We start from the raw sequence: 24,919 nt of genomic DNA, 5'->3' as shown, positions 1-24,919 counted from the left end.
GTTCATGTGCTTGGTACAATTGAATATGTCCATCCACAAAAAAAAAAAAAGTAACCCAAACAAAACACCTGTGAAAACTGTAATCTGTATCGTTTTATTTATAAAAGGTAGAGCAAAATATTAATTAATTATATGCAAATGTTAAGTGTTCTTTTGTGGGAATTACATCTTATTTAGCAGATGCCTTTGTGTGTTCTTCAGTATTGCAATCAAATGGCACTCATACTAATTTCACAAGAAATGAAAACTTTCCAATACCTTGTCTCATGGAAGAGAGTTAAGGTTCAGTAATTGAAATTGTGGAGGTAGAGATGTTCTGAAGAAAGAGGAGACTTATAAAAGAATACACTCAAAAATATTGAAGGTTTTTAAGCATATAGGAAATTTTTAAAAACAGATGATGATGGAAAAATATTTCCAGCAATGCTTTCCCTCCACAGGTCTTCAACAGATAGAAAATGAAAGTCACATTCTTCGCCAGCTGTGAGAAAATTGATAGCTCAGATTTCTCTTTTCACTTTGACCATATCTTTAAATGCCACTTCTAGTACCTGCAGTCACTGGTCCTCTTGCCATTCAAATCCATGCAGGCAGTCACTCCCTGAATCTTCTGGTGTTACCCATATGTTTCTTAGATCTAATTCAGACTGGTCATTGATGTGCTACACACAGAGTAACATTTTCTGATTTTCTGTATTTTCAGATTAGCTGTATTTTAATTGAAGTGATCAAACAAGTCATTAGACCACCCTGGTTCCATGTCAAAGTCTTTCCAAATCTTCTTTTGATTTGATTATTTTCAAAAATTTTGGCTCATGCTCACAGGGAATTGAGAACTTCAACAAGATTAATTTCTCTGCTGTCTTCCAGCACTTCAGTGTGCCTATCACATTTTCAAAGGTTAACAGTTTCTCCTCAGAGAAACAGGTAAGCATTGTCAAATATTTTCAAAGAAGGAATACAGATACAGGTGTTATTGAAATATAGATATAGGTCTTATTGTCCCAGATGATCACTAAGACCGTCAGTCTGGGCCTCTTAACCACTGTACCAGCTGAGCCTACTGTAGTTATCCCCAGGCTCATTCCTTGCTTAGAACTGAAAGCATAAATGAGTACCAGATAAGCTTTTACTGTATATATAAGACACAACAGGACACTAGCATTTCTCCTTGTTTAAAGACAAGTCAGTCTTCCACATATCTATGTTTCTCTTTCCTACTATGTTTGTACATAGTAGCACACTTCTCTGCAGCAAGGTGGTGGCAGATAAAAGGTGAGAGGAGAGGAATGTGATATAAAAAGAAAAATGTACCTTAACAAAAATAGATTTGTCAGTACTGGCTCACAGACACATACACACAAAAAATCTTCAAATATTAAAATATCCCCTGTCATTTCCCTACTCTCCTTGATCTGCTGCAAAGTTATGAGGGTTCATTTATAACAACAGTGACAATTTATGCAGAACACCATAGTGTGATTGAGGATGAGAAAAACACAGAGAGAGAATGCCTACACAATGTACATACATGGACATAGGCTGAATTTTTTAGTTGACACTTACACAGGGAACAATCTGGGGGCAAATACCCTCTTTGCTCCATACTTTCTATATCACTTACCCAAGAGCACATGCATGCGTGAAATCAATCTGAAACACTAGGATCTTTCATCTCCCCAGTGATATCTAGGTTTGCATATGGCATAAGGCAATGGTGAATCAAGCCTCATGATCTTTACAGGGAATTTTGCCTCAAGAGACTACAGGCAGTCACTGAAACAAAGCTCAAAGATCTTGTTGAAATAGCACCAAGTACAGTATGGTAAATGCAGAAATCTACAACTTAAGATTGGCTCATAGCATTCCTCCCTACAAAATGGCTTTCAGATTAAGAAGAAAAAGCTAAAATCAAACTAGCTTGCATGTAAAAAAAAATGGTGAGCAAGAATATTTCTGAGCCAGTGAATTGTGTGCATCTGTGACAACTGAGGTAGATTTTTTTGTTGTTGTTCCAAATATGTTCCAGCATACACTTATTTAACGTCTTGGCAATGCTAAACAAACTTGTATCTTCAGTCTCTTTCAAGGCAGGCATTTTGTCTAAGTCTTTGACACTGTAAGTGCATTCTCTTCATCCCCAGGTTGTGCAGGCTTGCTGTTTCCTCTTAATGTTAAAAATGAGTATCTCAGGCCTCCTGCCATGCTAAACAAAAGAGAATGAACAGTGGTGTCAAAGATGTCTGATGTTACAGATGTCATTTCATAGGTACATAACTTTCCTTCTGAAGAGCTAAAGAACACCAGCTATCATAAACTAGGAGCACCTAAGAGCTATGTAACCCATCTGAGAAAGCAGCCCCAAGCAGACAAAGATCAATTACCAGTTGCTCACACAGATTCACATACACAGGGCATCATCTAAGCACAGAAAGTAACCACTCACAAGTTAGAGCTTATATAATGGGCACAACTCATTCAGTCAGTTTTCTCACTTCCCAGCTGACTTGTACTTGGAAGCCTCACAGCTCAGAACTGCTGCTCATAAAAAATAAATAATTCCACACAGTAAAACTGCAGGCATATTTCCACAATTAGGCCTTACCACAGCAATATTTAATGTCTGAAAACAGACATGAAAAGACATAACTAACTGTAATGACATGCTGAGGCAGTGCTTTGTCAGGCCAGTAGTTTCAAAACTGCATCACCGAATGAGTCCAATCAAACAAAATATAAAACTAGAACTCACTAAGAAATTTTCAGCTTTAATAAATAAAGGCTATTCAAGTTTCACTTACCAAATATTTAGCCCTACAAAGTTTAACATGGAGAATATGTAATCTCCACCAATCAACATTCCGATGTAAGCAATGGATATATTCTGAAAGGAAACAAAATTAATGCATTTATTTAAGTCAGATTTCATCTCCATGAATACAAACAATATCAACTAATTCACTTTTCTAAGGAAATAGTCATACTGTGTTGCTGACCACTCTAAAATCAGCCTTTAAACTAATTTCATGGATGTCAGCCTTATGGATAATGTAGCAATGAAAAGAATAATAAAATCAATATGTTTTCTAAATGTATACAATGCACAGTAACTTTCTAGGGAAAAAAAAGGCTATTTGATATTAGGTAAAATGGACCTAAGGTCACCTTTTGATATTTATTTCTTTATTATCTTTGGAATTCAAATCTCATTTCTTAAAAGTGGGTTTTGGGTTCTCCAGCATAAAAAGGATGCCTTAAAGCCACAGTAAAAGTTCTTCATTATTACCTTAAGAGGGTTATCTGCTTACTTTTCCAACTAAATGTGCTCTGAAATCACTTGGTACAGGTTCAAGACAGGCACAGCTTAAAGTTAAAAATTCTACCTCTCACCCACCTGCTTCAAGTTTTGGAAAAATAGACCCCTAAAGACACAAGGAAAAATGTAAAAGTGTGTGATCATTTTACCAACACTTTGTTGCTTTCAATTGTTTTAGCAGCTAGTCTGCATAATGACATCTGTCTCTACAAGTCTCTAATGGAGACTGCTGCATCATAACCTGCTTCTCAACTTTAAGGCTGTTCAAAGAGTGTCAAACACTATTACAGCTAAGAAAACAGAAATAGTCTTGCCCTGACTTAATGGTTTGATGCAGACATAGAAAATTTAGAAGAATGTTTTCAGGGCCACAGAATGAAAACTACTAGATTAATCTTGCAGCTTTCAAAAAGGAAAAGGATGTAGAAAGAGAAGTACTGCCCTCCTTTTGCAGATTTTGTTATGGTGAATTTATTGTTTTCCTTAGTCATGGAAGGGAGCACTTTCAGTACTGTTATTCCTGTTAAGGTAAGTTGAATTCTGAAAATCTTTTGCCCACAGCTGCATAAGTTTTGTCTTTTCTCTTTCAGCTTTATAATTCTATGTTTCTCTCCAAACTGGCCTACCTAAAAGTGCAGAGGCAGTCAGGGATGTTCCTAGACATGTTGTCCTCATCAATACAAAGCAAGATGCACAGTTTTAAGTTAAACTGAGTTAAAGAAAACAGACTCTAAGGACACCAGGTTCAATTTTTAAGATATGCATGTTTTGGTGTTGGTTAAATTGACCAGAATTTGTACGAACCAAAATTAATTAGTCTGTTCAGCTAGAACACAGGTTCTCACACAGAGGCTGAGGCACTTAACCATAAAGCACACTCTGTACTTCAGCTTAGTCATTATTCTGTATCTATAAAAGCCTTACATATCAGCTGCTAAGGAAATTAGTTTAATCCAAAGTAAAAGTTCACCTGGATTTGCATCAGGGCATCTTGACTAACACACAATAACCTAACAAACAACAGAGGCACAGGATACTCCCTGATGAAATGTGGCTAAATGTACACCTTTTAATTAAAATTGTTCCAGTTTCTCTTGTAGAAGAAATAAAAACAGATCAATACTAACAATGTTTTCTGGAGCATACCTGACTTTGAAGGCAAGAGAATAGGGTCACTTTGTGGTGTGACCTTGCTTGGCACAAGCAGTGTCTCAGTATTAGCCCTCATTTTGAGTTTCCATCTCAAAGCAGAATAAAGATCACTGCTGAGCCAATGCTCTTTCCTGTCTATTTGAGCATTTCTATTTCCCTCTTCTGGTCCATAACTCACCTTGATTGCACCAACTACTGTTGTTGTGAGTGCAGAATTGTAATGACTGCACAGAACAGTAGAATACATCAAGAGAAACCTAAACAAAGGAGAAAATTTTATAAATTCCTCCCAGGGAGCTAAGTTTAACATTACTTCAAGATATTAAACATTATCTGGAATAGTAATTTTCTGGAATCTATAATCCCACCTGTTTCAAACCCTTGTAAAAGAATTTCTGTGAATCTCTAATTTAAGTTAATGATGTGCACTTACAGAATATTCAAAATACATGTTAAAATATGCTACTTGAGCTCTAGCAGAGTCAACTCTTTTCTCTGTGCTTTTTAAATGTCAGTGCTTGAAGTTAGTTTGACCCCTTGGATATGACATGGAAGAGAAGAACAGGATGCAATTCCTTCTTCCTTTGACTCTGCAGTTTCAACAGGAACAAAGCATTGTTTCATTACTTTTAAGTCTCCCACACTTTTCCAGCTGCTTTGAAGAACAAACACACTGAAACAGTTCTTATACTCTTATACATGCTATTAACTGCAAAGTTAGATTATTGGAAAAGACAGATCGTACAGAAAATACAAAGCTAAATGTCATGTTGCTCAGCACTGTACTGTGAGGTCAAAAATCCAGATAGCACTGAACAGTTATTTACACCATCAGAAATAGTTAAAAGTCAAGACATAACCCTGGGGGAAAACCCATTTTCTCTGAACTTTAATGTAACTTATTAGTGAGTCTTACGTTTGAGATTTTCAATTTGAAACACTGACATGAAAAAAACCTGCTTTATTCCCCCATATCCTTACCCCAACAAACAGGAAAGAATAAATTGAAAGACAAATAAAAAATTTGTCCAGTGCTGGAAATGTGTTGCCTATTAAAAAGAGAGAGAGAATTATGTGCTATATAATCAACTGTAAACACATATAAAATGTACTTAATATGAAAATATGTAAATTCACAAAATACATTTAATTCATACCAAAATTATGAACCACTTATATTACTTCTGGAAACAATTTAATACATCTAACTTGACAGACAGCAGGATGACAGCATCCCTGATACGTAGACAAGTACTTGTAACATGTAGAGCAGTGCAAATACACAAGTGCACACTGTAAGCAGTGAACATGAACACAATACCGAAAATTGTGTTTTGCTATTTACTGACAGATACTAACACTGTGAATAATAACACATAATAAATAGTGTTGATGTGAGATGGACAGAAACAGCAAATACATAAGTAATTTCCTCTAAATCTCTTCCACACCACAGATTCATTCATGAACAACTTTCAGGGTCCAGGCCTGTGTTTTTGAGCATTACTAAGGTCTCTCAATAACGAATATCAATGAAAAGGCTCAATTGCTTTGAAGTATCCTCCCTAGTGAAGTGCAGCTAACAAACACACAGTGCCAACCAGCCACTAAGAAACATGTCAGAGATTCTTTTCCATCTCTAGCCACTCCTGGATATGCCTCATTTTAATCTGGTTAGTTTACACTTGCTACATAAACAACAAATTCAGCTAAGGCTGAACACATCCCTGAGAAACAGAATAAAGGCCGTTAGTTCATGCTAACGGCCAGCTGAGTCTCCACCATGTGAGGTAATAGGTAAAAAGGATCTTGAGCAGCTCTGCCCTACTAGAATTTTGCTGGTGTGCAACAACAAGCTGCCAAGTATAACCATTCTGGGGCTTCCTTCCTCTTACATTGCATCATGTTTTCCTGTCCTTACAGTGAGCCATCTGGGGGAGGAGAAATTAGTAACTTAGACATTCATTTACAAACTGCAATCTCTCCAAGATTACAGAACTAGCTAGAGGAGTAGAAGCATGTCCCTATCACATGGGGGTAGGGACAGACATGGTACTGTTGCTTTGACTTCACAGCAGAAGACGTATGCTGTGATGGGTCAAGGCAAGAAGTTCTGCCAGGGTAAAAACTGGTCTGAAAATCTGCTCAGTAAAATGGTTATCTACAATCATTTGCTGACTTATCATCAGTATCTTTCCATTTTCTCTGTTTTCTCTGTAATTTGATTTCTGTGTGTCACAGTGACACTAGTTATCTGCAACATTTAACAGTACTTCTATTTTTAAGTGACCAAACCAATGAGATGCACAGCAACCAAAATGTATTTCCTTAATAGATATTTATTCTCTTCAGGTAACTGAGCATTAAGATGTTTACAGCAAATCAGCCAGTGGGCACAACACACTCCTTATTTTCCCCTGAAGTAAACATAGCAACAAGGTAAACTCCTCTGACCAGGTCTACCAAAATATTTCAAACCCTTTGTTCTGGAAAAGTAATTGAAATCTTACAGCTATAAAAACTTGGGCTCCTTTTCCAGGATAGGCAGCGGCTGCATTGTCCTAACCTGGCACAAGGTCATGCTGGACTGATGACATAAAGAAATTTCACATTCACTGCAGACCTAATTCTAGCACTTTCAGGGAATCATAATTTTTCTGCTTAAAGCAGAATTCTAAAAACACAGTGACAAAATTGTATGAGTTCAGGGCACAACAACATACAACAAAGAACATTACAATGATTTATTACATCCTCCAAAGAATTTTCTGTGGCAAATGTAAAACATTTCTAGAAAGGAATATGAATGACTAGACTCATTTAACTATTACCAAAAAGGCAACTCAGCAAGTCTGAGGGAGCCAGGAAAGCCTTCTGGTCTGATATTTTATGTTTAAGGACATACTGCCTATAGATACTGTATTAGGATTATCTGGGGAGACTCTTGCTCTCATTCTATGACAAACCACAATGTAGGTTACTAAACTAGACTGAGACTAAACAGAAATCTGCCCTGGACATCAGAATGACAGAAAGATTCAAAGAGAAAGATTGAAAATTGTTTGTATAGTTGCAATCTTGTTTTAGAGCATGTGGCAAATCACACAGTGCAGGTGGATTCTCAACCTTTTGTTCAAGCTGGGTGTACCTGAACATACCTTAGTTCCTAGAGAAAGACTCAAATAAGGACTATCACACAAATTAGCTTCTCCTTAAGCGAATACTCACAAGTTCTTACATGTGAAGGACAAGTCTAACTCACACTTTTCAAACTAATAAAACAAATCAATTGAGGGAGAATTACTTCTTCAGAAAAAACCAAAAAGCCCCTCTCACTCCCCAAATGAAATATGAACAAAATAATATTATCAGTCTGAGATATGCAATATTGCTACTTACCTGCTGAAAATCTCCAGTAGAAAAGCTAATAATAACTGTTGGAATCACCATGAAACAAGCATTATAAAACAGGACACCATATTTTCCCAACTCCTGTGAAAAACAAACATGGCATTTGGCATTAAAAGCCACTTGGGAGCAAAATACTACATATTTCTCTGGTAATTCTTCTGACATTATTGTCAGCGAGTAAACAGATAGAATACATCTCAAATTAAAATACAAACTTAACTTGCAATCCTTTTATTCAGTGTTTCATACTAAGCTGAAATTCCACTTCACTCACTCTGTCTGTGCACTCAGCAGAGTGTTACTGCTCTGTTATACCTTGGACACTTCCTATACAACTTTAGGAACTTTCAAAAGCCCTGGTCCAGAAGGGCTTTGTGTTGACTTCACAAAAGTCTCTCCCTGGGCAAGCAATCACCTAGTCATTCTACTACAAATCAACCACAAAAACATATAACAGGAAAATTAATGAAGTTTGACTCATAGATAGAGCTCTGTAATCACTGGTAATTGATGTAACTTTATGCAACTTAAGGGTTGCCATATAACCTGTGGGTTAACTTGCTTGGCACAAAGGCAGGAAATTAGGATAATGAAAAAATAACCTTCCCTTCCTACAGATTCAGCCATGCTGCTTAGAAAATCTCTGCAGCCTATCTCTTCTCCTGTATTTTGCAGAAAATTGTGAGGCTGTTAAGCGCTGCTTATAAATAAAAATGCAATCTGGAATCGACAAAGATTTCTAAGATTTTTAAAAGACATATATTTCTGCTATACAGAGTGAACCACAGAAGTCAGAAACCAAACCTCTATCCAAGACTGCTCTTTGCTATGGCTTAGTATGTTTCATGGCACTGCATTTGAAGAGCAGCCTGCCCAACATTTACATGAGTAATGTATATCAAGACATCAACTAATACCTTGTCACACCTGCTTTTGCTGAAGACTTGCTTTTAGATAACTGAGAAAGTCTACAGTTACTGTGGTTATGACTTAGGCTGGACAGTTCTCTGTTTATTCTACATAAACCTCACATAACATGTGTTTCTAGTCAAAAAAAGTCATCCCTATATATATACATATCAAATTTAGAGGTAAACTGTTTGCTTTATGGTTTGATTTTTTTTTATAACTACAAACTCTGCTTAAAAGCCTTGGGAGAAAAGAAAATATAGTTTGCTTACCAAAGCCTAGCCAGAGATAGAAATAACAACTTTTTCTAGGCTGTTCTCTATTAAGAATGCATGTATCAACTGGAATGTGAAAGTAAATAAAGTTATTTATGAGTTCATAATGGTAAGTACATAAAAGCCATATAATAAGTTGGTGTCCTAGGGTGACTAATGGGGTGACTTTATGATGCTGAATTTTATCCCCATTTGTCTGTTTAGCCTATAAATAAGTTTTGTGCCTTTAAAACTAGATCCAAGAGTGAAGAGGGGGAAAAGGAGAAGCGGTGGAATGTCTGAGGCAGCTGTATTCAAGAACCTAGAGATAAGAGCTTCACCTCTCTCTCTCGGTGTGTGTTGTCTGCAGCAAGGACAGTGGGAGAGAGCTCTCCTTTGCTTTTAGTTAGTTTTCAGCTAGCTGAGGCAGAGAAGTTCCCTGGACTGTAGTTATTCTTTTTCTTGGAACTATTCAAACCTGCTCTGGACTGAAAACCCAGGAAAACATCAGGTGCTCATGCCTGTGCCCCACCAGGGTCCAGGACACAGCATTTTCTAGCACCAGAGGGATTGATAAGAGACTGAGCAAGCCAAGCTACACTCCATGACAAGGACTCTCTCTCTGAATTTGCCATCTCTTCAGAACAGTGTGAGGTTCCAATGCTTAATATTATTCTTTTTTTTTTCATGTTTGTGACTACCTTGCTTGTTAAATAAATATTTTTTTCCACTTTTCTCCAAGGAAGTTTATCTCCTGATCAGGTAGGGAGAAGGGCCACTTGAATTTGCTTTCTAGAGGGACCCCTCCCTAAATTTGCCCTAAAACAAGACAGTAGCTCACTGCTAAATTCAAATCAATCACCCCAAGTTACCTTTGGATCAATTTTCTGCTTTGTATAAACTCCATTTGCTGCTGTGAAGATATCATTTAGCAACACAAAGATATAGCCCTCCAGATTGAAAGACAGATCAGACCTGGGAAAGAAAGAAAGAAATACTATATTGTAAATAAGCAAAAAATATGCAATCCATTGCATTACCTTGTTTACCAAGACAAATATTGTGAATGAGGATATGCAAATCCCATGAACTCCAGCCAGTCACAGGTTAGGCTTCAAGCCTTCTTTGTAAGTCAAAGTACTTTACATTTCTCCAGTCACAGGACCATCACAAATGAAACATCAGAGTTCCTAATGCTCAGTGTGAAAGTGGCAGGAAATGTTCAGTTTTCATTCAGAGAAAAATTCCACCCATCTCAACCCTGACAACCAGTCCAATTATAATTGAATTTACTTACCTATTTCTTTTACTACAGAGAGAAAGCAGCTAGGGAATAAAATCCAGCTGGTTTGTATGTTTTTCAGACATATTGTCATCCTTTTTGTTTTGACTAGTTATCTCATCAATACAGGGTAATTCATTTGATAGGACATGGCTCTATCTCTGTCACATCACATGGAAATTATTTACCCTTGTTCATAGCAAAGCCAGGAAACAAACAAGCAAAACATTAACTTTCCAGGTAGGTAAAGGAATGTTCAAACATAAAACAGAGGACAACAGCATACGGGTGCATTGTAGCAATTATCTCACAATAGAAGTTAAAAAAAAAAAAAAAAGGGGGGGGGTTATGATTAAAAAAATATATAATGTGTAACTCCATATTTCACTACCAAAATATCATTATATCATTCTTTCTATCCAGAACAAGAATATACTTTTCCAAGATTATTAAAATACACTGATACCATGATATAAAAACATGATTCCTCACACAGTTTTAACTTGCTTCACTTATGATCCTGCAAACATGGAAAACCTAGAGGTGGAAAAAGACACACCCAAAGACTGTCAGCAGGAATTAGATTTTTTCCTTTGTATAACTGCACCTCCTAGAGATGTCACTAGAGAGATTTTCCAAATCAAAACTTTATCCAAAATAACTTATCTCTACTTAGGTTTACTCAGAATTAAACAAGGAAAAAGTCCTCCTGCTGTCCCTCCCCTCATAATATGGCTTTGTATGAGAAATTAAAACCTTACCCAGCGGCTATGAAAGCCCCAAGAATGATGGCAAATATGCTGACTATAATATTCAGTGGGTACCGTTTCCTGCAGGCAAAAATTGAAACAGTTCACATTTTCATTATTTGAAGCAGAGATTAAATGGCTGTCTGCCTGAAAAGTTTCAAAGCAATTAACAATCACAGAACATTTAATATGAGAGCAAAGTCTTGACAACCTTACAGAAAAAATGTGATTGCTCATGTGCCATGCTGTCAGACCTTGGCCCTGAGAACAGATATTGAAAAAGCACTCTGAGCACTCTCTTACTAGACAATTATAAAAGTAAAGGTTAAAGGTTCAAAGTAACAGCACTGAACCAAACAAATTTAATGTGTATTGATATTCATAATAGACATATTTCAGAGTCGTCCAGCAGTCCAGTACATCTCTCATGCAGTTTTTCATACCACCCCTGTTGAGGAAGATGCTATACAGCACACTGTCTGGATTATTTTCAAATAGATACTTATTTTGAACTCAAACTGAAACTTTTTACTTGAAAGGGAAAACATGGAGCTTATAACATTCTTCACCACCACATCAGTGCTGCCACAGAGTAGTAAAAGGCATACTGTAAACCTGTTAAAAGGTTTTTATATCTACACCACTTTATTTGAAAATATCTTAAGCACTCATTTTTGCATCATACTCTAACATGCCTTACAGATATTCCCCTAGTCCTTATTCTGTCAAGATAAGACTGAGAGAGAAGATCCTCAAAACAGAATGTACAATTCTCTTTGAAGAAATACTCTTGGAGAAATCCTGTGTGTAAAGGACTACACCTGTGGACCACTGTCCCAAGAATAATGTGCTGAGCAGACTCTAGTTAAATTAGGCTTTGATCATAATGACTCTCAAGAGTAACAAGCCAAATCTTGATTGTTTCAAAAATCCTGACATAAGCCTGCACAGACTCTCTAGAGTCCTTTCATTTTCAGCCCTGACGAAATCCACTGTGTCAGTCTGCACCTACACAGCATTCTCCTCCCAAGCTTTCCACTGGTTAGGATGTTGCTTGCACTCACAGGCCACATTGCTGTTCTCCAGCTGAGCATTTATGTGCATCTCACTGACTCATATTTTTTTTTCACTTGCTTGTGGGAGTCTTCAGGCCAACAGAAGACAGCAAGTTTTGCTTTCCCTGGGAGAAGTTAAAACTAGAAAAGAATTCCAGAGCATCTCCAAATATGAATCACATTGATCAATTAACTGCTGCTTCAGCCAAAAGCAGATGACGGTTTAGTTGGGGGCTTTTTGCAGTTTTAGCTTTCCCCTGATCATCACTCTCACGCTGCCTGGGTTCAGATTCAGCAAGCTGGTTTTCTCCTTGTGAGTTCATCTTGTGAGCTCAGCATCAGTCATGTGGATAGAACTGTGAAGTTCTGGACAAAGTATGATTTATTTCTACTCCTGTTCCTCCAACTCAGTACTACTGAAATTAGAGATCCTAAGCAGCTAGCATATCCTTCTTAATTTCTCATGAAAAATAACATAGGTGTCTGTAAGTAAGGAATTCTCTGATCTAAGAACTGGTAAATACCATTTTGCTTCATTAACCTGGTATGTTTTCAGACTTGACCCAGACAGTTACTCTACATAAGCAGACTGCCATGCTATCAGCACTCTTTGGAGACATAAGGATCTGTCTGTTTGAAGCAGTTCACAGTTTAGAAGACAAGACACAAACATAAACACTGAAAGTACTGAGTTGTGTCTGCTGACCTGAAACCCAAGTAACAGTCTAGAGAATGAGATATGAAAATGGAGGCAAGTTGATTTTTTCCCTCTCTTCACTAAAATGTCTATATCTATGCCTTCAAAAAAGCTACATAAATCACTTTCTTTGCTTTTCTCTATTTGTAAGTAAAAATCACTCATTCAAGTTTCTGATGAGATGACACAAGTAATCCATTTGATGTGATCTAAAGTAAAGGAATCTTAAATGGAAAAAAAAAAAAAAAAAACAACAAAAACACAACCCCAAAAACAAACAAAAAGGATCACCCAAGTATGATGATTTCCAGCAGTAAAGTAAGTGGAATGGTAAACTTCCTGAGCACTGTAAACATCGGCAAACTGTCAAAAAAAACAAAATAAAAATCCAAGCATAGTATCAGATTAATAGCATTCTTATATTCTAACTCTTATTTTACTAACCCAGGAGATGGAACAATTAGTCCAGGAATAAGAAACCAAACCAAATAGCAATTTGTACATATATTTAGTATTTAGTACATATATATGAATGTCAGTCTGAAATGCACATTAGACAACCAAATAATTGAAAGATAGCAAGCTTTGCCAGCTAGTAAATTTGTGCAACTGGCTATGTTTGAAGGTCACTCTGCATTACTGAAATGGAATATAGTAGGTATTTTTTACCTAGCATAACCCTTATAAAATAATTCTTTCTCCAAAATTCATAGGCATAGTTAAATAAAAACTATTTCTATTGAAACTTAAGAGGAGAGACACTAAACTTTTCTCTGAAAACATGTAACAGAAATAAAATACAAAGAAAACATGCTTAGTAAACAAGTTGTACTTTGAAAAAGTAAAATAAATCCATGACCAAAAAATTAGAGGAAATACAAGAAACATAAAAGGTGGGGCCACAGCTGCAACTACGAAACAAACTTCTATTTTTAGCAAGATATTGTTGATCTGCATGAAGTAATGCAGTTGGAAACCTTTCTGGGTGAGAAAACACTTGCATCTGACACTGTAAATGTGACAGCATGGCCATATGGACCAATTAATCCCCTGCTAAAGATAATAATTAACAATTGCATTAGTAAATGATACAATTCCTAACACAATGTTTAAAAACTTTACAACAGATATTTTGAATTTATGCATGGGATCATCTGCACCTTCCAGACAACCTAAACAAGGCGGAGAATTCAGTGATGTAAATAAGTATCATACATTGTACCAAAATGTAATGTAACAAAATGTTAATGGTAGGAACACTGCAGGCATTTTAAAGTTTCTGTTATAAAAATTAGTTAAAACTGGTAAATCTAAAATAGGTATACCAGCCACAGGAGAGGGAGAAGGTGCACTTACATACCCTACTAAGCATTTAAATTTACTACAGGGAATCAGGGAAAAGGGAAAGTAAAACCCAATTTTTACAGTTTTGAAACTTCTTTCATATTCACAATGGCTGAAGTGCTACCAGGCACAGTACTGCCTGTCTTAATGTCTGTTTCAGTGGAACAGCTCGTGAATACATTCAACAAGGAGTTGCAGAACCAGGCATCTAGTGTTCATAGCTGGAGAACATTAATTCTATAAATAAAAAGAAATGTATCACGGACATATTTTATGAAAAATCCTTTTGCTAGGATTTTTTGTCCTGAGAAGCTGAGAGGCCTCAGAAATGAAATGTAAACCATAATTATTTGCTGCTGTAGAATGCAACAGGTGCATCTTTGATTGGTCTCATGCAGTTGTTTTTAATGAATGGCCAATCACAGTCCAGCTGTCTTGGACTCTCTGGTCAATCACAAGATTTTATTATCATTCCTTTCCTGGCTAGCCTTCTGATGAAATCCTTTCTTCTATTATTTTAGTATAGTTTCAATATATAATTTTCTTTTAATATAATATATATAATAAAATAATTAATCAGCCTTCCGAAACATAGAATCAAAATTCTTGTCTCTTCCCTCATCCTGAGACCCCTGCGAACACCACCACAGAAATGCAAACAAATTAAAAGTAATACACTGGGGGACCTCATCACTCTCTACAACTCCCTGCAAGAAGGGTGCAGTGAAGTGAGGGTAGGTCTCTTCTACTGTGCCTACAGTGAGAGCACCAGAACATATGGCCTTCAGATGAGGCAGGGGAGATTCAGACTAGATATTAGAAAAAAATTGTCACTGTTAGGGTGATCAAGCATTAGAATGGGTTGCCCAGGGAGGTGATGGAGTCACCATCCCTGAGGGCGCTTGGATCTGGCATTGGGTGATAAGATTACTAGTTCAGGGTTACAGTGGTAGTAGTGCTGTGTTTACAGTTGCACTGGATGATCTTACAGGTCTTTTCCAACCTTGATGATTCTATGATTCTGTGGTTCTACTTTCTTTCCTAGCATCTGTCTAATAGTTATGAATTGCACAGAAACCTGCAAAATTCTGTTTTGGTTTAGCTTAGTACCAAACCTTCAGAAGCCTGCAACAACATAAAAAAACCACCACAATGTTAGTGGTGTATCCTGCTGTATCCTCTAGCTGTATCCTCCAGTCCTGGTGCAGCCATCATGCTTCTATGCTTGTCTTCCACAGAAAATACAGTCATTCATTCTATCTGCATTGCTTACACCTCTTTAGCACTAGCATGGAAGCAACTCTCATGAGTCTAAGCTTACAGGCACATGGGAGTCAAGGCACTCTTCAGCAGCGCTCCCTGACAACCGCCACCTCCCCAAGCATCACCACCACCCCACTACACAGTAGTTTTTCATCTCTTGGTGATTCCTAAATATCTGCCATGACACCATGATACAAACATTTTCCTTATGCTTCTTCCTTCTAGAAACACAGTTTTCCAACTCTCTGGTTAAGACACCCAGGAAAAGCTAGATGCTTGGGTGTGAGGCAGAAGTGTAAGCACTTTCATGGTTACATAGCAGTATTGTGATTTTATGTCAGTACAGGACTGGCTAAGCTCCCCTTAAAGGAAGTAGACAACTTGTAAACTGGTCAAATGTTTGTGTAAAAATTTAATAACAGGACCAGGGGTTTAGACAGACAGGCAGACAGACAGATAGCACATGGATTTAAGACTCCAGACAATGCTCTTCTTTAGTGTTTCTTTTTTACCCCACAAGAGAAAAGGGTAAAATCCAAAGAGTCTACTTATAACTTCTACTTACTGTACCTGAGTTTGCTGGTACTTGATAATCCACTTAAGTGGTTTCCAACATAAATCAGAGGCAGAGGAAATAACTGTGATAAAATTAAAAGCATAACTCAGATTATTTTGTTTAGAAGTACTGTTGAGGAACTTTACTTGATAGAATTTAATACCTGTCATATCAGATGTACTTTTACGAAGAAAGAGGGGTTTTTCAACAGGAAAAAAGGTAACTAAGCTGCAAGCTCATCTGCAGCTCCTATTTATGTGACTGGTCATGACCACAGCTTCATTTATGTCATTAGAAGAGTTGCAATTTACCACTAATGAGACTTAGAATCCATTTAGAGTAAATGTTAATCACTCTTATTCTAATTACTATAATCCTCAGATAAATATCCATTTTAACATTTAATTTTAGATATAAAGGTAATAATAACAACAGTATCTAAATAATCAACTGAAGAGGTAGAATAAAAAAGTTAATAAACTATAAGTATGCTGTGCTCTTCTACATATTCCACACATATTAATACAGCTGGAAGTTGCAACATTTTAGATTAACCCAAAAAATTTGCTTTGTAAGATACTAGAAAGGAAAGTTAAGTAATTATGAGTAAATTAAACTTTGAGTAATTATGAGTAAATTTAACTATGAGTAAATTAAACCAGCAAAGAGACTGACTTGCACAGAAATCTATAGTCCATAACACAATATAGAGAAAAAATAATGGAACTTATGAGCCTTAAGAAAATGTACAAGAATACATTAATCCCTACAATTATCAGCTGCAATTCAAAGTCATTAATTTTCCTTTTACAGAAAAAATTACATTATCACAGAATGGATAAGGTTGGAATTTGCAGAAGATTTAAGCCAGCCAAGGTAATCAATGGGGACAAAGGCAGTGTGTACATTTGGTCCCATTCACTATCAGTCAAGAGGGGCTGAGATGGCAGAAAGACATAACAGATCCTCTATCCTAATGTGTAATAGTTGCTCTTGTTTCTAAACAGGGACACTTTGGAGGACACTAAAGTCAAAGGCTATTCATTTTTAAACCCTGCTGGAAAAGCATACAGAGGAGTAGGGTGTATTTAATCTATGTTAAAAATGCTGTGTTTCTTTCACAGCAAGAGAGAAAAAAGTGAAGTAAAAGTTAATTGATAGTCAACGGAAGTTAACTTTTAAGTGAAAGTCACAGTAAAAGTAAACAGGAGTATAAAGAAAGCAGGAGTATGAGTAACAATAAATATTCAGCCTGTTGGCCTAAGTTTGCAAAAATTTTGTAAAGCACAGTCTCATCTGCAGACTTTTATTTAGAACATTTTGGTTCATTTAATTTATAGGCTGAAAACAGAGCAGACATTATATTATCTTTCCTCTGAAATTCATTCCATTGTAAAGACAAAGTTACAACATCCAGCATAACAGCAGAGATCAGTGAATCATTTATTTAAAAGGGGTCAGGAACTTCAAAGTTTCATCAGTAAAATAAGCATTTCACTACTTTAAAACTCTAGCTGAATGCACTGAAGACATTTACCAGTTGAGGAGTGAAAAGTAATGGTTATCTTAGTGCCATAGCAAAAGTTGACAAAAGGATAAGGAGTTGGACTAAGGGTTCCTTAAAAAGTAGAGAAATCAACAATGGGCAATCCTGATTCAAAAAAAAAAGCTGATTCACTATGACTAGTCAAATCCAACACCACAAACAGTGTACATGTCCTAGAAGCTAAAATGCTGACTCCTCCCAGCCTATCCAGCAAAATCTTCCAAACAACAGATATTATTAGGATAAAGAAAATACATGCTGTATTTTTTAATGCCTTTGTATATAAGTTAAAGCGAAGACAACAGCAGAGAGGGAGCACAGCAGGACTTGTGGGGATGGAGGGAAAAAACTTCTCAAGGTCTCAATAAGTTGTTTATACATGGAACTCAAAGCTACCCACGGGGAAACTTTCTTTCTTATTCTGGAATAATAAGCAAGGATTGTCCATTTTATGAATAATACCATGGATTCTCCTCCAAGACTTGTACATGTAGAAATGCCAATGATTTCAACATGCATTAAGAATAAACATATCTGTGAGACATCCATTGTAAACCTCACACTGACAGGAAGACAAGACATTCTGCAGTAAAGATGTGGGCTTGAAAAACTATGCTATCTGATCCCTGTAGCAGGGCTGGGAACATTCCTTGTGTCCTGGAGCAAACACAACTGATAACCTGCAACAAGACATAAACACACAGGCTAATGCATCGAAGAAACATTCCAACAACATTGCATAGATGCAAAAATCTTTGAGGATTGTTGCTGTACTAATTTCACATTCTAGTTCCCAAACTGAGGTAAGAGGAGGTCCTGTCACATTTGTTCTATCCTGCCTCTTTAGACCATATACATTTAAGGTCTGTATAATGCAGCTAGTCGCCACCATCAGTATTTTCAGTGGGCATTATTTTAGCCCCTCCTATGGAACGTAAATGTTGTACTGGGAGTCAGCTATTGTTCTGGTTTCTCATCTACCACATTACTTTTCTACTATTTTTTCTACTATCACATGCTTCATTCATATTTCCAAGCAGCCTTCCTCTTTTTATGCTGTGTTCAAAAGTCTTTCACAAACACCTATCTCCCATTGATCCCACAGAGAGCTATATCCAGAAAAACCTTTCAGAAATGTGGAAGATTTCATCCTGCTATATAAAGGTAAAGCAACCTTCCCATGTGCTGCATAACTAAATTGCAATGATTTCTCTGCAAACAGAGTTTATATCTATTGCCCAAACTAGAATATTACAGAGAAATTAAAATTATCAAATCAATTTTTAAATGAAACAATGATGCAAAGAATCCCATTTGAAAAAGAAATGCAAATGTTTTTCTTGTCTCCATAAGAAAGAATGCTACTATAAGAAGTAACTCTTTCCTATTAATACTATGACATATGTGATCCTTACCTTCACAGGTATACTTTTGTCAAAATCAGGGAAGTGAACAATCTTATTTAGTTTTGACACATACAAGATAAGTATAGTGGCGGCCATCTAAACAAAAAGAAAAAATGAGAAGTCATGCAAGAGCAAAATTGTAATGTATGAATGAAAAAACTGCTTCAAAGACAAAATCTTTATATGAATTTGACAAATGCTAGGTTTTATGTATTTCTTTAAAAGAACAGCACAGAATGAAATTAACAAATTGAAATAATTTTGCTCTTATTGAAACAATTTTGCCAGCTATTTATTTAAAAGTAAAATACACAAATATACTTTACTATCCTGAAGAAAATTAGTGGCATTCTGTGAAACAATGCATGCTGAGAAGGAGTTGAGAAAATAAAATAGGACACAATCCCAGATAAACCATGAAATTTTTACTCAGAAAATAGTTTAGTCTGCAGAACCACTCCCAAAACTTTTTTTTGGTAATGCAACATGGAAGTTGGGCATTGATCAATCTGTTGTCAACATGAGGAAGAAATAGTAAAGATGCAGACAGAATGAAGAAGAGTATCTGAGCAATCATATATCACAGGTGTTAATGCTGCCCCAAGGAGTCAAAACAAAAGGTCAAATTTTCCTAATATGAAAATACAGCAATCAAGTATCTAGAGGATGAGGTGGAGTCATGTTCTGCAGACTAAAGCATTATACCGTATCATATGTACTTTATATAGTGTTCAGAAAAATCTTGGAAGGATCTGTCAACAAAAAAATGGAAATGTCATTAAGTCTTTGATTCTGCAAAGACTCTTTTTCTTTTTTTTTACAAAGAAAAAAGCCACATCAAGACATGAAGTATTGCCACATTTTCAAGCCTTTCACTGAAACATGTTCTATGGTTCTTTGAGCAGTCTGGGTATGTAAAACTCTCTATCACATCACAAAGTCTTTACAAGACATTTCACTCTCTCTAGCACCTAACAGCAGAGATGTCAGACTTACGGTACCCTGTTTTCAATACTTCCTCACTACCCCCTGCTGTGCAGCCTTGGCAGAAAGCAAATTCCCTATAAAATGTATTTGCCTAAATAACACTTGCTTCAAGGCTCAGTCTTTATTAGTGATCCCTCTGCAGTGACACATTCTTCTTTATGGACCCAGTCCACAAGCATTTGAACTTTGGTTTTATTACAATGTCGCCCAACAACAAACATTTCTGCTGCCATACTCCAACTTACCCATGGGCAAATAAAGCAAGAAAGAATCAAAATTTTGCACTGGTCCTACTGGAAAACTGCTGGGAAATGGGGAGAAATTTATGAGGAAATTAATGGTTTGGCTACAAACAGGGGCAATATCTCTGCATGCAGTCCACAAAGGCTCAAGGACCCTCACAGAATGTATGCATGCAGAATGTATGCATTTGCTAGAACAAAGCTGGACAGTTTTGAAGGCCAGATTCCTTAATTACTGAACTTTACAAGGAGAATTAAATAGCATTCCAGTCTTTCCAGGCAATAATTTTTACTCAAGCTCAAAGTTGCCTGTTTTCAATGAAACAAATTACAGTTCCTTAAAGTGTATCTAATCCAGAAGACAAGCAGTTCACTGTAACTGTGATTTTGCCCCCTAAAATCTACCTCTATTATCATTAGTTTAACTTAAAAATAATGAATACTTTTAGTATGCTTTACTTGTGAACATACCTGTCCAATTCCAAGAAACATTGGTGACGGGAAGCTGAAAAGCATGAACAGATATTTAGTACTGAGGAATGGAAATAAGTAATTAGGAAAAATAAAAAAGTTACATTTTAAAACCAAATTCAACAATTGAACATGAGGATGACTGCCCTGTGTTTAAGAAGAGTTCAAGACTACACTTAATGTAATAGAAATATTTTATTTCTGAAGCCCAAATGATACAGCCCATGCATGTACAGTTGATCAATTCTGAACTGCTAGCTGTTTGGGGACTACTCGTAACTGAAGGTAACACACTTAGAGAACTCTTAATGCATCATTTCTTGAGTAGCTTCACATATACATTTTAAATCCTGAGATGGGATAGTAACTAAAACATCTTGCATTTGCTCTAACATGGAAGCTTATCTCTACAATCCAAACGTACTAGCAATATGCTTTTGTCAAAATCAAGTTCTTAGGTAAATGTTGTAGAAACATCTATTGTCTACTAAACTAGCTACATTCCTACTATAACCCTTCAGTTGGCTTTACCTGAAAGCGTAGATAGAGTCACAGAAAGGTTTAGGTTGGAAGGGACCTTAAAGATCATCTAGCTCCAAACCTTCTGCCATGAGCAGGGACACTTTCCACTACTCCATGTTGCTCAAAGCCCCATCCAGACTGCTCTTGATGATTGGTCATCTCTAGGGATGAGGAGCCCACAGCCTCTCTGGACAACTTCCTCCAGTGCCTCACCCCTCTCACAGTAAAGAATTTCTTCCTAGTGTCAATCTAGACCTCCCCTCTTTCAGCTTATGTCCACTTCCCTTTGCATTATCACTACATGGCCTTCTCAAAAGTCCTTCTTGAGCTCTTCCCTTTAGGTACTGGAAAGCCACAATAAGGTCTTCCTGGAACCTTCTCCAGGCTGAACAACCCTGTCTCTCTCAGCCTGTCTTCACAGGAGAGGTGCTGCCATCCTGCGATCAGAGCCACTGTGATTAGTGGCCTCCTCTGGACTAGTTCCAACAGGTCCATGTCTTCTTTGAGTTGGGGGGTCCAAGACCTGGATGCATTATTACAGGTAGGGTCTCACCGGAGCAGGGGCACAGAATCCCCTTCCTTCCCCTGCTGGCCTCACCTCTTCTGATGCAGCCCAGGTGGTTGAGTTTCTGAGCTGCAAACACACGGTGCTGGTTCATATTCAGCTTTTTACCACAAGCACCCCCAAGTCCTTCTCCCCAGGGCTAGTCTTGACCCATTCTCCATGCACACTATATTTGTGCCTAGGATTGCCTCAATCCAGGTGCAGGACCTTGTACTTGGCCTTGTTGAACTTCATGACATTTGCAGAAGCTGCAGTTCTCCTACTTAGTGTGGCGAGAAATGTACATCTAATATTAACATAATTGAAATGGGAACAAAGCATTGACAAAAGAAACAAACACGCTGACTCACAGCAAAAAGGCCATAAGAGCCCTACAGTCCTAAAACAGAGTTAGGAGCAATTGATAGCAAAAGAGATCAGGGAAACAGAAATATTGGGGGCAGGAAAAACATAAAAAATAGCAGGACTTCCATTTATAATCATGTGACACTTAAACTGCCTTTTGTTTAGTATTTACAGCTCCCCCATATAAAGATGGAGAGTTTGCCCATCTGTACTACAGATTTCTGCAGACATTTGTGATTTGCAGAGGTCTAAATACTTCCAGCAATGCTGTAAGGTCTTAATACAAAACTTAGGCTTACTGATGGACACACTGTACTCGATTATCTCATGCAGATGTGCTAGATGTATGCTAGGGACTTTCAGGGAGCTGCAGTCCATAGGATAAAAAGCACTATAAAATAAAATCTCAACTTGCACCATGTACAATTTATGAGACATATTAAATACAGCTGCTATATGTTCAAATAGCACTGAATGTTAGAAAATGACATTTGGCTTTTAACTTTCTTCTTATTTTGGTTTTTCTTTTTCTTATTTTGATTCAAGATGAGCTAAACCATAGCAAAAACAGAGCAAAGATTTCAAGTAAAATACGTTACTGGTGACAAAAATGACAGTCACAGGACAATATAGAATCATAGAATATCCTGAGTCAGAAGGGACCCACAAGGATGATTGAAGTCCAACAAGTATATACATCTAGATGGGAAAAGTATGACTTGGAGATGAATGCCCAAGTTCCTATTTCCGTCAGCTGCAAGACTAAGAGTAAAGTGCAGTGTAAGAGGGGTGCAGTTAATGCTGTTGCTTTACAGTGGTAGAAGGTTCTAATTATCACCAGGATTCCATATGGGAATTAGCACCATCAAGTCAAGGACGGAATCTCTCAGTGTTTTTACGATCAAGCCATTTTACGAGGTTCACTTTTCGTTTTTGGCTGCCTCAGAAAGGAAAGATGCTGGAAGAAAGATACTGTTCAGCAGGAACAGTTAGAGGATACGCTGTTTCCCTCACGGGTGTCTCAGGTAGTGCGATCCTCTGGGAATAGTGAAAAGACCCGCAGGAAAAGACGGGTGTAGTCGGGCGGTGCTGCAGAACTGGTACATACTGGGCACGGGTAGGGTCCCAGATTGGAGAAACCAGCCCTGCTTCCAGCACATTACCCACCAGCTGGCTCGGGATCCCGAGCTGCACGGACGCCCAAGGGTCACGCCACCGGGAAGGGGAACAGGAACGGGAAGGCTTCTCCGCCGGGCAGGGACAGAGCCCGGCATCGCCCGGCACCGGCCGTACAGGCACCCGCGGCTGGGGGCCGCCCGCTCCGCCCCGGCGCTCACCTGTAGGCGCTGAGGAGCGCCTTGTTGACCAGCACGGTGAGGAAAGAGCACGTCCCGTAGAAGAGCGCCGAGAGCACCCTGGGAAGTGTCGGGGAAGCGGCGACGGCGTCCGCCTCCTCCCCCGCGGCCTGCCCGGCGCTCATGGCGGCGACGAGCGGCGGCGAGCAGGGCCGCACCGCGGGTTTGCACCAGGGTGGCCGTGGGGACGCCGCTCCTCCTCCTGCTCCCCGGCCCGTCCCCAGACGGCGGCGGCGGCCCCGGGTCCGGGCGCGGCGGCCCCGCGGGCGGGTCTGGAGCGGCGCCGCACCTCGCCTCGCCTGCCGGGGGCGCTGCCGCCGCCACGGCCGGGGAGCCCCGCCAGAGCGGCCCACGGGACTCGGCGGCGGCGGGGCGGGCACCGCGCGGGGCCTCCGGCGGGCCGGGGCCGCGGCAGCCCGGCCCCCAGAGCGCCCGGCCGTGCTGTTAAACCAGGCCGGCGGCAAAGCGGGGCCTCTGGAGCCCGCCCGCGGAAGGGAGACGGCCGAACCCCGCGGGGACCCTGCTGCAGCCAGCCCTCAGCACCCCCAGAGCTCGGCCTGGGCTCCGCGCGGAGGGACGGATTCTCACAAGTTCCTGAAACTAAAAAACAATTTGCCTCGGGTGGTTTAACTTGTGTCAGATTTCAAGGGACAGGGAAAATAAACACCTTAAACCTTCTCTGCAACAAGCCGGGCTGTCAGAAACAAGGAAGAGGCTGAGTATTTAATAATTACCAAACAGCACACATTAAACCTGAAAATTAAATCAAGTTTTTATTCAAAGCATCTATTAGAATGACAGCACATCAACTCTTCTGCTTTTAACTCACGCGAAACTACAACTTAAATCTTTCAAAGAACCAAACAATTTCTTGTATGTAATCACTTAATAAAACAAAAAGCAGTCTTCCACAACCCATCTTTCTTTTTTAACTTGGTATTTTACCCTAAACTTGTCATGATCGAAAACTGCTTCAGCTGTCTGAATTTCGTCTATGGCAAAGTACAATCCAGTGTACTTGTCATACTTCAAAGACCTGAGGAAATATTCTGGCTGACTGAAAAAAGAAATTTGAAGAACTCAAACCCAGCAACAACAACAACAAAAAAACCCCACCAAAAAATCCACAACCAAACCTGATGAAGTAATATTCCAGTCTGCAAGTGGCTGGTAATTACAGTCTTCTGCCCTGTGAAATACTGCTCGGGAGCAATTCTGAGTTATGATTCAGAATTACAACAGATGTATGTTCAGGGCTCATTTTGGGATCAGACTATTCACATGAAGCCAGATGAACAGTCAGAAGCACTTAATATTTTTTAGAAACCCAAAACCTACATACACGAATGAATTACCAGTTTTACATAGGCAAAGAAGCCTTGTATGACTAGTGTTTCCTATTCTTTTCAGAAGCTGAAACAAAAGTTAAACCGTATCACTGGTGCAAAATTATTTACAATCAATGAAAGACACTTTCTTTTTTTAAATTATT

General features: G+C 38.3%; 1 protein-coding gene across 2 annotated transcripts; it reads right to left on the bottom strand.

Annotated features, from left to right (window-relative positions):
* Positions 1–73: 73 nt before the first annotated feature.
* SLC35D2 (solute carrier family 35 member D2) lies at positions 74–23,596 on the bottom strand. Of its 2 annotated transcripts, XM_066568947.1 has the most exons (12): positions 23,410–23,596; positions 20,641–20,674; positions 18,950–19,036; positions 16,003–16,070; positions 13,117–13,188; positions 11,086–11,154; positions 9,915–10,017; positions 7,868–7,960; positions 5,450–5,517; positions 4,647–4,725; positions 2,802–2,884; positions 74–2,206 (listed from the first exon to the last, which is right to left on the bottom strand). In XM_066568947.1, the coding sequence occupies exons 1-12, from the start codon at positions 23,550–23,552 to the stop codon at positions 2,104–2,106; spliced, it is 1,002 nt and encodes a 333-aa protein (XP_066425044.1). In that variant the 5' UTR covers positions 23,553–23,596; the 3' UTR covers positions 74–2,103. The 2 variants fall into 2 exon arrangements, with proteins under 2 accessions (XP_066425044.1, XP_066425043.1); XM_066568946.1 differs by lacking the exons at positions 11,086–11,154; positions 13,117–13,188.
* Positions 23,597–24,919: the final 1,323 nt, after the last annotated feature.

Source organism: Molothrus aeneus, chromosome Z, assembly GCF_037042795.1.
Source record: "Molothrus aeneus isolate 106 chromosome Z, BPBGC_Maene_1.0, whole genome shotgun sequence".
Taxonomy (NCBI): domain Eukaryota; kingdom Metazoa; phylum Chordata; class Aves; order Passeriformes; family Icteridae; genus Molothrus; species Molothrus aeneus.
This window is presented reverse-complemented; position numbering and strand designations above follow the sequence as displayed.